Source organism: Nelumbo lutea, chromosome 1 (assembly GCF_056320005.1).
Source record: "Nelumbo lutea isolate HS-2025 chromosome 1, American lotus-T2T, whole genome shotgun sequence".
Lineage (NCBI taxonomy): Eukaryota > Viridiplantae > Streptophyta > Magnoliopsida > Proteales > Nelumbonaceae > Nelumbo > Nelumbo lutea.
In genome coordinates, this window is record NC_142684.1 from 124,206,193 (window position 1) to 124,221,602 (window position 15,410).

The 15,410-nt window shown below is 38.9% G+C and overlaps 1 protein-coding gene across 1 annotated transcript; it reads right to left on the reverse strand.

Annotated features, from left to right (window-relative positions):
• Nucleotides 1-14,621: 14,621 nt before the first annotated feature.
• LOC148877313 (uncharacterized) lies at nt 14,622-15,062 on the reverse strand. Its single transcript, XM_088969490.1, has one exon. It carries the CDS (start codon nt 15,060-15,062, stop codon nt 14,622-14,624), a length of 441 nt encoding a protein of 146 aa, XP_088825616.1.
• Nucleotides 15,063-15,410: the final 348 nt, after the last annotated feature.

A 15,410-nucleotide genomic window follows, 5' to 3' on the forward strand; every position in this document is an offset into this window, starting at 1 on the left:
TACCAGTTTTTTCTACTCAAAAACCTGAAAATAAATCTGATGAAGAATGGGCTTTTGAGCATGAGATGGTTTGTGGCTTTATTCGACAATGGGTAGATGATAATGTTTTGAATCATATTGCTAATGATTCGCATGTCAGAACCTTGTGGGATAAGCTTGAGAGTTTGGTATGCCTCTAAATCTGGGAGCAATAAATTATTTCTGTTGAAACAGGCTATGAATTTGAGGTACAAGGAAGGTACTCCTATTTCTGATCACATAAGTGAATTTCTGGGGTACTTTGATCAATTGTCCGACATGGGTATAAAATTTGAAGGTGAAATTTTGGGACTTTGGTTGCTTAATACTCTACCTGACTCTTGGGAAAATTTGCGCGTGACTTTGTCCAGTTTTGCTCCTGGTGGTGTAGTGACCTTGGAATATGTAAAAGCTGTTGTTTTGAATGAAGAAGTCAGACAACGAACTCAGCAAGCATCCTCTTCTCAATCAGAGGTTTTGATTACTGAAAACAAGGAGAGAAGCAATGATAGAGACCAGGGACAAGGTAACAGAGGTAAAAGTAAGGCTAGAAGCAAATCAAGGTCTAAGTACAAAAACCTTGAATGCAACTATTGTGGTAAAAAGGGACATATCAAAAGATTTTGTTTTCAGCTGAACAAAGACAATAAAGGTAACAAAGGTAAGCAACAAAATAAAGATAATGACAATGATGATCGTGTTGCCACCACCACTATAGGTGATCTTGTGATTGTTTGTGATGAGAATTTGATTAATATTGCTTGTGATGAGACAAGTTGGGTTGTTGACAGTGGTGCCTGTTTTCATGTTACATCGAGAAAGGATTTTTTCACATCTTATACTCCATGTGATTATGGGGTTTTAAAGATGGATAATAATGGTTTGTCAAAGGTGATTGGCATTGGCACTATTTGTCTAAAAACAAGTAATGGGATTGAATTGATTTTGAAAAATGTCAGACATGCACCAGACATTCATTTGCATCTGATTTCTACCAGTGTTATTGATGATGATGGTTATGTTAGTACCTTTGGTAATGGACAATGGAAACTCTCGAAAGGTTCTTTGGTTGTGGCACGTGGAAAAAAGTGTTCTGGTCTGTACTGGACCAAGACTTCAGTTTCCATTGATGGTGTGAATGCAGTTGAGTGTGATAACTCATCAGTGTTATGACACAAAAGACTAAGCCACATCAGTGAGAAGGGACTTGATTGTTTGGCGAGGAAGAATCCACTTTCAGGTTTGAAAGGTGCAATGTTAGAAAAGTGTGCTCATTGCTTGGCTGGGAAACAAAATAGAGTCTCTTTCAAGAGCCATCCTCCCTCTAGGAAATCAGAGTTGCTTGAGTTGGTGCATTCAGATCTCTGTGGTCCGATGAAGACAAAAACATTTGGTGGTGCATTTTATTTTGTTACTTTTATTGATGATCATTCAAAAAAACTTTGGGTTTATGTCTTGAAGAGTAAAGACCAGGTACTTGGTGTCTTTAAGCAGTTTCAGGCTTCTGTTGAGAGGGAAACAGGGAAGAAACTGAAATGTATTCGCACTGATAATGGTGGTGAATATTGTGGACCATTTGATGAGTACTGCAAGCAACAGGGCATTAGACACCAAAAGACGCCCCCTAAGACTCCTCAGCTTAATGGCTTGGCAGAGAGGATGAACAGGACGTTGATGGAGAGAGTTAGATGTTTGCTTTCAGAAGCAAAGTTGCTTGGATCTTTTTGGGGTGAGGCTTTATATACTGCTGCACATGTTATTAATTTATCTCCTGTTGTTGCTTTGCAAGCTGATGTTCCTGACAGGGTGTGGTACGGAAAAGATGTATCCTATGACCACTTATGTGTGTTTGGCTGTAAAACATTTGTGCATGTGCCAAAAGATGAAAGGTCCAAGTTAGATGTCAAGACAAGACAATGTATCTTCATTGGCTATTGTCATGATGAATTTGGCTATAGATTGTAAGATCCAGTTGAAAAGAAGCTTGTAAGAAGTCGTGATGTTATTTTTATGGAGGATCAGACCAATGAGGATATTGATAAGGCGAAGAAATCAGAGTCTTCAAGTACAGATGGATTGGTTGATCTTAATCCAGTTCCTGAGACACATACGCCCAGTGTAGCTGAGTTTGGTAATAATGATGATGGCCAGAATCATATTCATGATGATTTGGTTGAAGATAATGATGATGATGTTGCTGATGATATTGATGCTTCTACCAGTGGTGTTATTGGTGAACCTGTTGCCCCACTTAGAAGGTCTTCTAGACAGCATATTCCCTCTACTCGCTATTCGTCTAATGAATATGTGCTTCTCACTGATGGGGGAGAACCTGATTGCTACAAAGAGGTTATGGAGTCTAAGCACAAGAAAGAATGGGTTGCCGTTATGAATGATGAGATGAAATCTTTGGTTGACAACCATACTTTTGAGCTGGTCAAGTTGCCTAAGGACAGGAAAGCTTTGCAAAATCGGTGGGTTTACAGGTTAAAGACTGAGGAGAATACTTCTAATCCACGATACAAAGCTAGATTAGTTGTCAAAGCTATCGTTAGAAAAAGGGAATTGACTTTGAGGAGATTTTCTCACCTGTTGTCAAAATGTCTTCTATCTGAGTTGTTCTTGGTTTGGCAGCTAGTCTTGATTTAAAGGTTGAGCAGATGGATGTAAAAATTGCTTTCCTTCACGGTGATTTAGAGGAGGAAATTTACATGGAGCAACTTCGTGGTGAAGGGTAAAAAAGACTATGTCTGCAGATTGAAGAAAAGTCTATATGGGTTGAAACAAGCCCCGAGACAATGTACAAGAAGTTTGAGTTTGTTATGATTCAACAGGGATTTAATAAGACAACCTCAGACCATTGTGTTTTTGTGCAGATGTTTTTTGATAATGACTTCATCATTTTATTGCTCTATATCGATGACATGTTGATTGTTGGTCATCACTGTTTTAGAATTGACAGGTTGAAAAATGAGCTTAGTAAGTCTTTTGCAATGAAAGACTTGGGACCAGCAAGACATATACTTGGCATGCAGATTACTCGTGACAGAGAGGCCAAGAAGTTGTGGTTATCTCAAGAGAAGTATATTGAGAAAATACTTCAGCGATTTCATATGAATAAGGCTAAAGTGGTAAGTACACATCTTGCTTTACACTTTAAGCTTAGTACCAGACAAGCTCCTTCTAGTGATAAAGAAAAAGGAGAAATGCAACGTATTCCTTATGCATCTACAGTAGGAAGTTTAATGTATGCAATGGTTTGCACAAGGCCTGATATAGCTCATGCAGTTAGTGTTGTTAGTTGTTTTCTATCAAATCCAGGTAGAGAACATTGGACTGCTGTGAAGTAGATATTGAGATATCTCTGGGGTACTTCTAGTTTAAAACTCTGTTTTGGAATTGGGAAACCTATTCTTTGTAGTTTTACAAATTCAGACATGGCTGGGGATGTTGATTCTAGAAAGTCTACTTCTGGTTATTTGATTACCTTTGCAGAGGGAGCTGTGGCCTGATAGTCTAGGTTGCAGAAGTGTGTTGCATGAACTTGGTTTCACTCAAAAGAGGTATGTCTTATATTGTGATAGTCAGAGTGCTATTCATCTTGGTAAGAATCCGACACTTCATAATAGATCGAAGCATATTGATGTAAGATATCGTTGGATTCGAGATGTTTTGAACTCCAAGTTGATTGAACTTGAAAAGATTCACACTGACAAAAATGCTGCTGACATGATGACAAAAGTGGTGCCTCGAGAGAAGCTTGAACTGTGTGCCGGAGCAGCCGGCCTTAAATTTGCATAGTTGCCTTTTTTGAAGTGTCTCCCTTCTCTCATGGGCTGGAGGGGGAGAATTGTTGGGCACAGCCCATTATGGGATATCGACCCATATTATAGCCCACTCTCCTTCAGCCAACAGTTTTTTTTTTCCAAAAAAAAAAAAAAGAAAAACAAAAACTAGGGTTAGATTTTCTTTTGCGCGCGGCGTGTTGAAGAGAGAGAGGAAAAGAGAGAAATCGAAATACTGTGCAGATTTCTCAGTGTGCAGAGTTCATCAAACGGCCGGAACTTTCTGATCCACCGTCCGATCGAGTAGAAATTTGGACAGTAAGTGGATAACTCATTTTTCTTCATTCTGAACGGTCGGATCGTTGATCGGAGCTCTGAATCGCCGGTTATTTGAGGTTGAACAGAAGTAACTCGTAGTTGTTCGGGAAAAGAAAACATTTCGCGGCAGTCTTCATCAATTATTCTGATCAAGGGTCATTTGTGGTTCGATTTGGCTGAAATTTGGTGAGATTGTTCGAAACTCATAGACCTACGATCGGAACGGTGGAGATCTGATTTGGAGTAGTGAAGGTCTCCATGTTGTGGCCTGAACAGTAGCCGCGTTTGTGAGTTTTTTTGACTGTTATTTTTCACCGCTTTTGGTATTCTCGTTTGTATGTTTGAGAATCTATATTTGCTCTAAGTTTGTAAGCATATTGTGGTGTTTGAGTTGCTGTAATTGTTAACTCAAGTTATTAGTGGAGATTTTTGGTTGGGTCTCTTTGGCCCCGTGGTTTTTACCCTTCACATTGGAGGGGTTTTCCACGTTAAATATCGTGTGTGTCTCTCTTTGCTTGGCTTATGATTGTTTTTGTTGATATCTTGTTTGGAATTGTGATAGCTGAATATCTACAAGTTTTTATTTTTGGGAGAGAAATAGTTTGTAGATAAATTTAGTTTCTTCCCAACAAAAGTTACATTGACAAAGTGTTCTTTTGGCAAGTCACTATCAGAGCCCAAAGAATGAGAAATAAAGAGAAGAAATGAAGATTCAGTTAGCCATAGGAAATCTTATGTATGCGATGATTTGTGCGAGGCTGGATATTATGTATTTGTTGGTATGGCCATCAAGTTTCTTGCAAATCTAGGCAAAGAACATTGGCCAGCAATAAAATGAATCCTCAAACACTTATGAAGCTCATCAGAGGTGAGTGTTTATGCTTTTGGTGGTGATAAATCCATGTTGGTAGGGTTCACAGATGCTGATATGGCTAGAGATATTGACTCTAGAAAGTCTACATCATGCCATCTATTTACATTTGCAGGAGGAAAACAATGTCATAGAAGTCTAAGTTGAAAAAATGTATAGCTATATCAACCATAGAAATTGAATATATAGCAAGTATAAAAGATTGTAAGGTAAGAGAAAGAGGTGCAGCTTGAGAAAGTTCATATTGACCAGAAAACTATTGAAATTAGTGTGAACAAGCGAACGCAAAGATCATACTATATAATAGAGAAGAAAGGGATTTTATTTCTTTGTTGAGGTTTATCCTCTGGAGAAATAAGAGAAATTGTAATCCCACCATTGAAAGGAATATTGGAAGTTTTCTAGACCAATGACCTGTGGTTTTTCTCTTCACATTTTCGAAAGGGTTTTCTGCGTTAAAATCTCCGTGTGCAATGGTTTGCTTCTTCATTTTCTTATTTTTCAGCAACTTTTTCATTTGTTTCCTTCTTCAATTCTATAGATTTACATAATTAATTTTGAGATCCTCTTGTGCTCCTAACAACCTAGTGGATATCCGCCCCTATTCTCTCTTTTTGTATTAAAAACGAATTTTAAGGTGGGTATATGGTATTTGAGATTTTACAACCCATGAAATGGATAAGGTAATGTATGCATTTGGATAAACGCAACCCTCCCCAGCCCGCATATGGTTGGACGTGATATGAATTTTATGTAGGTATTGTATTTAATAATATTTTGAATTTTATGTGAAGGATAATTGATAGTTTACATATTTTCCACATGTTTTAATAAAATAATTAGAAAATTTGACATTTTTTTATGTTATTTCATTTATTTATTGCTTTTATATGTGACAACAAATAATAAGAAAATACATACAGGTTTTGGAGCTTACCTGCCAACACAACTCGCCCCATACTCAAATGCGGGAAGGGTATGGTCAGGAAAGGTTTTGCATTTTCATGTCTAGTGAAAGTTTGGATTTTGAAAATCCAACCCACTACAGGCTTTGGAGAACATATGGGTTGGGAGGTGAGTATATCTTGAATTTACAAAATCCACCCCGTTGTCATCCCTATATAAGAGGAGAAAATATATTATTGATGAATCATGTTTTCCTTCTTCAAACTCAGGTGCTTTGGGTAGATGTGGCAATTGGGCGGGTTGTGTTGGGTTCGATTTGGGTTGAGTTTCAATCCAACCCATCTAACCCGTCAACCCATTAATGACCAAATTAGATAGAATTAAATGGGTTGGGTTCAACCCAAACCCACCTGAACCCAACCCTACCCATTTAGATAAAATAATGAAAATTACACAAAAATAATAGAAATTGCAAGAAATAAAATAGAAATTAAACAAAAACACAAAAATACATAAAATTAATAGAAATTACATAAAAATTTCGAAAAAGTAGAAAATTACAAAAAAACTGAAATTGCATAATTATATAATAAAAATTATAGAAAAACATAGAAAATGAAGAAAAATAACAGAAATTACAAAAACAAAGAAACACTAGAAATTGCAGAAAAAAAGAATAGGAATTTGAGAATGATATAAAAAGTCATAGAAAAACATAGAGAGTGAAGAAATATAATAGAAATTACAGACAATATAAATAGCTATTGGAAAATTACAGAAATTTGTAGAAAAATCACCGTTGGGCAAAATGCCTTTCATCGTATATAAGGATACTGGTTGTTTAGATATCTAGAAAACAATAACAGTAGTCCCATTGCACACACACCTTAATACTATTGATTCCAGATTCCAATGAACCTCTTCCCTAAAAAAAAGAACAGTTGAACGGAGGCAATCCAAGAAAAAACCCTAACCGATCAAATGATGGTTTCTCTTCCTTCAACAATCAATCTTCTTCCGAATTAATATTACTGCCATTAGAGGTGTAAAATGAGTTGTGTCGTCCACGGCCCGGCATGGCTTGGTACGATAGTCCACGGGCCGTGCTAGGCCTAGGGTCTTAGGTCCACAAGCTGGCACGGCACAGCACGACTGAGCAAGTTGTGTTGCCTGCGACCCATGCGCCAGCCCGCAGCCCGACCCATATATATTATTTATATATATTTTATATATTTTTATATAATATTATATAAATTATAATCATATAATAATATATTAATAAAATAAGTATTTTTTTTAATTTTATTATACTAATTTATTTAATTATTATATATATAAGCAATTTTATACATCAAAATTCATATAAAATTATATTTTGAAGTTTTTGTCAATTATTTTAAATAAATATCTTTGGCCCAATGCACGGCTTGACCTGGTCCAAGGTTTGGCCCACGGGCCTAGGACATGGGCCGTGCCGGGCCGACCCCCCAAGTTATACCTGGGGGCGACACGGCCCGGGACGGCCCGCGGGCCAGCACAGCACGACCCACACTTTGCATGGGCTGCCCGTTTACATGTCTAACTACCATTAGATTAGGGTTCTAGTCCAAAGAGAGAGAGAGAGAGAGAGAGAGAGAGAGAGAGAGAGAGAGGAGAAGACTTATCGCCCTCAGATCTCAAATATGTAGAGGAGGAGACTTAACGCCCTCCGATCTGAAAGTTGTAGAGGAGGAGGAGACTTGTTGCCCTCAGATTTCAGAGTTGTAGAGGAGGAGACTTGCAGCTCGTAGAGGAAGAGAAATTTGTTGAGATATCTCTCTAAGATATAACAAATGATGAAAAACTAGAATCCTTAATTGATAGATACCCGTTGAACACCCATGACCCAACCTGCCCAAACCATTTAAGATTTTGTTATTGAGTTGATCCACCCACTAAGAACCCAGTATTAAAAGTTACGACCCAACCCGCTAATAAATGGGTAGGTTGGGTTAAAAATTGCCGCCGATAATGGAAGATTATCTAATACTTTTGGCATTGGCATATCTCTCTTATGCTGCAAATGCACTCGTGCATAATGGGCCAAGTAAACTAATCACAAGTGAACATGCCAATGTTCCTTATAAATGCAGGTTATATCCACATGTGGGTATCATGTGTACAGAAACACTGGCTATTCAATTCACCTATCATAATCATGTCTCACATTGCCATCAATGTATTCATAGCAAATTGAGACTCTTTTGGGAGGGTTTTCATGCTGATTACCCAAAAAAGGGAGGGCTTTCATGCTTGGATTCTTGGCTTTGTAAGGTAGGTACCATATATAATTAGTTATTGGGAAATTACTTATTAGTATCTTATACTTTAGGTCTAGTGTCACTTTGATCCCCGAACTTTAAAATATGACAATTTAGTATCTGAACTTTTAAAACAGTGTCAATTCAGTACCCAATATTAACCAGCCACCAGTTATGTGTATCATGTGATGACATGTGCAATTAAAAATTTTTGAAAATGTCAAAATTATCTTTCGAAACAGTGTTCATCATATTCTTCCTCAGGAATTAAGATTGAACCAAAGCAATGGTGAACAACCCTGGATTCGTTGGGAATCCAATAAATGTGATGGAAACGTCTCGACCTCAAACACAATGATCTTTTTGAAACCCGTTGGTCCAAGCCCACATGGGCCCATGTTGTGCCATGGGTCGAGCCTTGGGCCAGAATAGGCCATACACTAGACCAAATCGGTGCAAAATCATGCCAAACTATGAGTGGCATGACCCAATTTACACCTCTATTTATATATAACCCAGCCTGACGCAAAATATTTATGTAGATATACACATATGTATATTATAACCAATGAACAGGTATAATAAAAGTGATAAATAATCGGATGGTACTTATAAAAAATCATGGGAAAAAGCTCTTCCATTATCATGTTTTTCCTGGCAACATAGATTGTATATAAATATTATGATAAGATGTAATAATATGTAAATTTATATTATATATTATACTTGATATGTTTTTTAAACTGTGGGGTGAAAGCCCCAACCGAGACAGGGCTGACATTTCAATCATTGGAGCCTTATCTGGCCCATTATTACCCCGGTAATAATAGTTGTTCTTAGACTAGGCTGATCCATATAAACATCGATTATCTTTTTTCTTTACCATCAATTAGCTCATAAGATCTTTTTGTTTTACCAAAAAAAAGTTACATACGACCGCGTTAAATACATGAACAAATGATGGGCTATATATATTTTTTCCTTTTTGAAGGTAATGATGGACTATATATATTTGTTATTATGTAATCAATAGGTTATATAGGGATATGCATGATAAAATTTGCTTAGAGCCCACAGTCCCAAGTCCAGGCTCAACATGGACTGGCTTTGTACAACTTACATATAATGTGCTAGGCCCGGCCAAGTCCATGATGCAATGAGCGTGTGAATAACTTGTTTTACTAGAAATCTAAGGATCCGTTTGGTTTATATGAATAGGGGTTGAATTGAAATTGGAATGGGTCATTCTGATTTTAACTATTTAGTTAAATATAATTGAAATTTTATTTAGTTAATTTTTAGTTAATTATTTAACTATTTAGTTAAATTATATTTAACTATTTAGTTAAATATAATTGAAATTTTATTTCTATTTCTAATGGAATGACATTCTTCCATTTGAGAGAATGATCATTCTCTCTCCCTTATTTGGAATTGAATTTCTATTCCAACTTTTTTCAATTCAATTCCTGTATGATCCAAACAAACTAGACCATTCCGATTTCAATTCCGATTGTAAATCAAACAGATACTGAAATTCTTATTTGACGATGCAAGATACAGCTCACTGTTAATTATTGGTGGATTTTCATTAACATAACGACAAGCAAATCCACTCCAATTGGGCCATGTAACATGTTTGGTCTGATAGAAAACTAAAAACAGCCTTAATGCACATGCAGCAGGCTGGTCTGATGGGCATAGTACTGTCAAAGTGTCAAGAGGTCAGATCTGGTCCAGGTCACCCAATATGAAAAAGTGTAGAATCAGTTTTGTAATTGTGATAATCAGTTTTGACCCGATGTGATTCGATCATAATTCACTGAGTACTTTTAATCTGTAATTTAATAATAAATTACGTGTTCAGTGATACATTATACGTGATAATATGATAGTTTTACAAAGTATGTAATCGACTTCACATCAGCGCCCAATAGGGGGGCGCCGCACAATGTCCCACAGCACATTCCGGTCTTGTATTAAGAACATCTTCCAATGATATGTATGGGAGATGATGAGACATCTATATATATTTCCAATGCAAGGTCCGGATGTGCTGTGGGCATTGTGGGGCGTTGATGTGAAGTTTATGCTATCAGGTTGGGTTGGTTTAGGTTTGTCAGCTCTAGCTGAGAAATTCTAGTTTGAAGGGAAAGATTTTCTTTCTATATCTTCTGTGCTGATCATTACAAGATATATATATATATATATACACACACAGATGTAGAGTTAGCTCCCTCTTGTGATTAGGATACAAACTCCTAAATGAATAATGAAAACCAAAGCAAGAACAACTAAATACATACACCAGATAGGACTCATACAACAAGAGATAAGGCAAAGAGATAAGGTTACGCTAAGAAGGCGCGGGCTTAACACCCCCCCTCAAGTTGGAGCATGTAAATGGGAAATGCCCAACTTGGCAAGAAGATGCTTGAATGGTTGCCTGCCCAGGGCCTTCGTAAACATATCAACAAGTTGCTCGAAAGTCTTGACGTAAGAAGGCCGTATATTCCCATTTTGAATTTCATTGCGGACAAAGTGACAGTCTACTTCAATGTGTTTAGTCCTCTCATGGAAGACCGGATTCGCAACGATATGCAAGGCTGCTTGACTATCACAGTGTAATCGCATATGATCAGGATGACCAACTCCTAACGAATGCAACAACCCTTTTAACCATTTCAATTCACATGCAGTTGTTGCCATAGACCTATATTCCGCCTCAGCCGATGATCTGGATACTGTAAGCTGCTTCTTTGTCTTCCACGAGATAGATGCTTATCCCAATAATACAAAGTATCCAGTGAGAGAGCGTCGTGTCAATGGACACCCGGCCCAGCCAGAATCACAGTAAGCATACAATCGAAGATCACTGTCAGCCGGAAGGAAAATTCCCTGTCCCGGGTTACCTTTCAAATATCACACCACACGTAAAGCCGCCTCCAAGTGTTCTTCACGGGGGTTCTGCATAAATTGAGCAAGCACATGTACATAGTAGGACAATTCAGGACGAGTAATGGTTAAGAAAATTAAACGACCCACAAGCCTCCTATAACTCTCTAGTTTCATCATCAGAGGACCATCTGCTAGAGCTAGTTTATGATTTTGTTCCAGGGGAAGTCCAGCTTGCTTAGATCCTAGCAATCCAGTTTCTGATATGATATCCAAAGCATATTTCCGCTGACAAAGGACAATACCTTTCTGGCTTCTGGCGACCTCCACTCCTAAAAAATACTTCAAAGCTTCCAAGTCTTTCATGTGGAAGCATTGGCTCAGATACTTCTTGAATCTCCATATGGCATTGCCATTATTTCCAGAGATGACAAGATTGTCCACATGCACCAAGATATTCAATTGTTCCTACTTCCGTCGAAGTGTAAACAAGGAGTAATCAGATTCTGACTGAGTAAAGCCATACTGTTTCAAGGTTGTTGTTAGTTTAACAAACCAGCAACGAGGGGCCTGCTTCAAACCATAAAGCGACTTGTGCACCTTGCACACCTTCCCAGGTTGTCTCGAAGCAAATCCAGGGGGCATCTTCATATACACTTCTTCTTGCAGATCTCCGTGAAGGAACGCATTCTACACATCCATCTGATGCAGTTCCCAGTTTTTGGCCGCAACCACTGCAAGGAATGTATGGACTGTAACCATCTTTGCCACAGGTGCAAATGTTTCATTGTTGTCTATCCCTTCAACCTGTTTGTTTCCGAATATCACCAAACGTGCCATGTACCTCTCTATTGTGCCATCTGAGTAGTACTTTATCTTGTAGACCCATTTACTTCCAAGAGCCTTTTTCCCTGGTGGCAAGTCCACCACTATCCAGGCTCTGTTGTTTTCTAAGGCTTCAATTTCCTTTCTCATTGCCTCTCTCCAATGAGAGTCCTTGATAGCTTCTGAATAGCTTTGGGGCTCATGATTAGCTGTGACAGCTACTAAGAAAGAGCGGTGTCGCAAAGAGAATTTTTCACAATTCACATAATGTGTTATAGGATAGGGAGTACCTAAGGAGTGAGATTGGCGAGATGAACTGGCAGAAGGGCTCAGACTGTGGTTGGAACACCATGTGGTATGTATGACGTAATCCTTGAGACGGGTGGAAGGATGCTTCTCTCTATGGCCTCGTCCAAGTTGCTCATTCCCTACATTCGTTTCTTCCATAGAACCCCCCTTACTTCATGCTCCTCTTCATTATTTTCACACTTGTTGCCTTGGTCTGTCTCTCTTATGATCTCAAGAGTACCATTACCCCTTCCTCTCTCACTATCTTCTTCGCCATACTCTTCAGTCTCCTCTTGGTTATAAGCAAGATTACCATCATCGGGTTTGCGTTCAACTTGTTTTTCTTCAATAGCATAAGGAAACTCAGTTTCTGAAAACACCACATCCCTAGAAACAAAGTATTCATTATTTTCTAAGTCATAAACTCTCCATCCCTTCTTGCCAAAGGGGTATCCCACAAAGACACAACATCTGGCTCTACTGGCAAATTTGTCCCTGGTCCGATTCAGGCTTCGTGCATAACACAAACACCCAAATGTGTGTATATGTTTGTAGCTTGGTTTCTGCCCATACAACATCTCATACGGTGATTTACCCAATAGGAGAGTGGAGGGGGTCCTGTTGATCAGATAGCTAGCTGTCATAACACATTCTCTCCAAAACTCAATAGGGAGATTGGCCTGGAATCTAAGAGCTCTGGCAACATTTAGTATATGTCTATGCTTTCTCTCGACGCGTCCATTTTGCTGCGGTGTTTCAACACATGAGGTCTGATATATTATACCTTGCTTAGAGAAATATTCCTTCAAGCAAATAAATTCAGTACCATTGTCGCTTCTAACTATCTTCACCAATTTTTCATATTGGTGTTTAACGATAGTGAAGAAGTTCCGCAGTGTTTTGCCTACTTCACTTTTGTCATTAAGTAAGAATATCCAAACGGCTCGTAAGAAGTCATCAACAACAGTCAAAAAATACGTGGCACCACAAGACGCCCGTACCGAGTACGGACCCCATAATTCACAATGAATCAAATCGAAAGTCCCTTTAGCATTGTTTTCACTAGAATCAAATGTACCTCTTGTCTGTTTGGCTTTTGAACAAACACCACATATCCTATTTCCACTATCACATCTAATGTTCAAATAAGGAAGAAGTTTAATTACTTTCTCAGAAGGATGACCCATTCTCTTGTGCCATAACTCGTATGATGCTTCAACCTTTGCTTTGTGAACCTTGCTTGAGCACGCACATTTGAAGCAGTAGAGCCCTCTGTGTAGTTCACCCGCACCAATCACTATCCTCGAAGTGTGGTCCTGTATAACACAAAACTTATTAGTGAATTGGATATTACAATTTGACTCTTCTAATAATTGCGACACAGATATCAGGTTACAATTCAAACGAGGAACATGAAACACATCAGTAAGCTTCATGTGCTCATTCAAAATGATGATCCCTTTTTTTATTGCCATGACATGCTTTCCATTGGGAAATCCAACCTGACAACCGGTCACGGTCTCGATATTACGCTAGTGGTTTAGGTTTCCTGTCATATGGTGCGAAGCTCCTGCATCAATTATCCAATTCATACCTGTCAACTTCTCGTTTGTGCTGGGTTTGCAAGAATTCAACAGATTAAGAAAAGTGGACCACTGTTCATTAGTCAATGCACCTCGAAGTGTGGTCCTGTATAACACAAAACTTATTAGTGAATTGGATATTACAATTTGACTCTTCTAATAATTGCCATGACATCATCGAAGTGTGGTCCTGTATAACACAAAACTTATTAGTGAATTGGATATTACAATTTGACTCTTCTAATAATTGCGACACAGATATCAGGTTACAATTCAAACGAGGAACATAAAGCACATCAGTAAGCTTCATGTGCTCATTCAAAATGATGATCCCTTTCTTTATTGCCATGACATGCTTTCCATTGGGAAATCCAACCTGACAACCGGTCACGGTCTCGGTATTACGCTAGTGGTTTAGGTTTCTTGTCATATGGTGCAAAGCTCCTGCATCAATTATCCAATTCATACCTGTCAACTTCTCGTTTGTGCTGGGTTTGCAAGAATTCAACAGATTAAGAAAATTGGACCACTGTTCATTAGTCAATGCACCGAATGTAGTGCGATCTCCCTTTGTCGCGTGGGTCGGTTCAGAAGTTTTCCCCACCGCTTGTGCAACATTTGTTCTATGTCCGCCTCCACATCCACGACCAGATTTACCTTGTGTTCCTCGGCCTCGAGCTTTCCCACTCCTAGTAGATCTCGACCAGTCTCCCCACCAGTCCGGGTAGCCGATAAGTTGGAAGTAACTCTCAGCCTCATTTCCTGTTCGTCCGCAGTTTGTGCACACTCCAGATTTCTCTTTTGTATCATGTCCCATTCTTTTTGTGCCACGTTATGCTTGCACAGCAAAGCTCATCGCCTCTTTTCTTTCTTCTTTTCCGCGGGTCATGGTTCTCAGCCGCTCCTCTTGTATCACCATGGCATAGGCTTTGTTCATGTTTGGCAGCGGATCGGTGCCCAGAATATTGGAGCGCACTATTCCATATACTAAGTCATCCAAGCCCATCAAAAACTGATGGACTCTTTCTTCTTCTCGTCTCTTCTCTAGTTTTGCAATGATGTTGCTGTTGCAGCCCGCACAGACGCATGTCAGAATTTGCTCATAATTAGCAAGTTCTTCCCAGATTTGCTTCAGTTTGCCATAATATGTTACGACTGGGAGACTGACCTGTTTGCTGGTCGCAAGATCTACCTTGAGTTGCTGAATTCTTGGCCCATTGCCCACTGAAAACTGTTCTTTGATGTCATCCCACAGGTCCTTCACAGCCTCCATGTACGTGATTGTAGAGCGTAGGCTTGGTTCTATCGTGTTGAGGATCCATGAAACCAGCATCGAGTTTATAGTCCACCAGCCTTCCAACTCCGGTGAATCGTCCGTGGGCTGAGATATAGTTCTACCTTTCTACTTCCGCCCTCACCTCCATTCTGCTTCTCTCTTCCATCCACCATGATCGATCGGCCAAAGCAAGATGTCTCCACTTCCTTCTTGATTTCAGCAAAGAACAAATACCGGCTTTGACTGACTGTCGTAAAGAGAACCCTACAGAATCCTCAAAGATTTTCTTCACGAGCAATGATCTGAGAAAAATCAAATATCGCAGCCACCAGCTTTGACAATCGA

Bases quoted from the DNA above. Each gene is read 5' to 3' on its own strand.
- LOC148877313 (XM_088969490.1), bottom strand. From the start codon at position 15,062: ATGGAGGCTGTGAAGGACCTGTGGGATGACATCAAAGAACAGTTTTCA.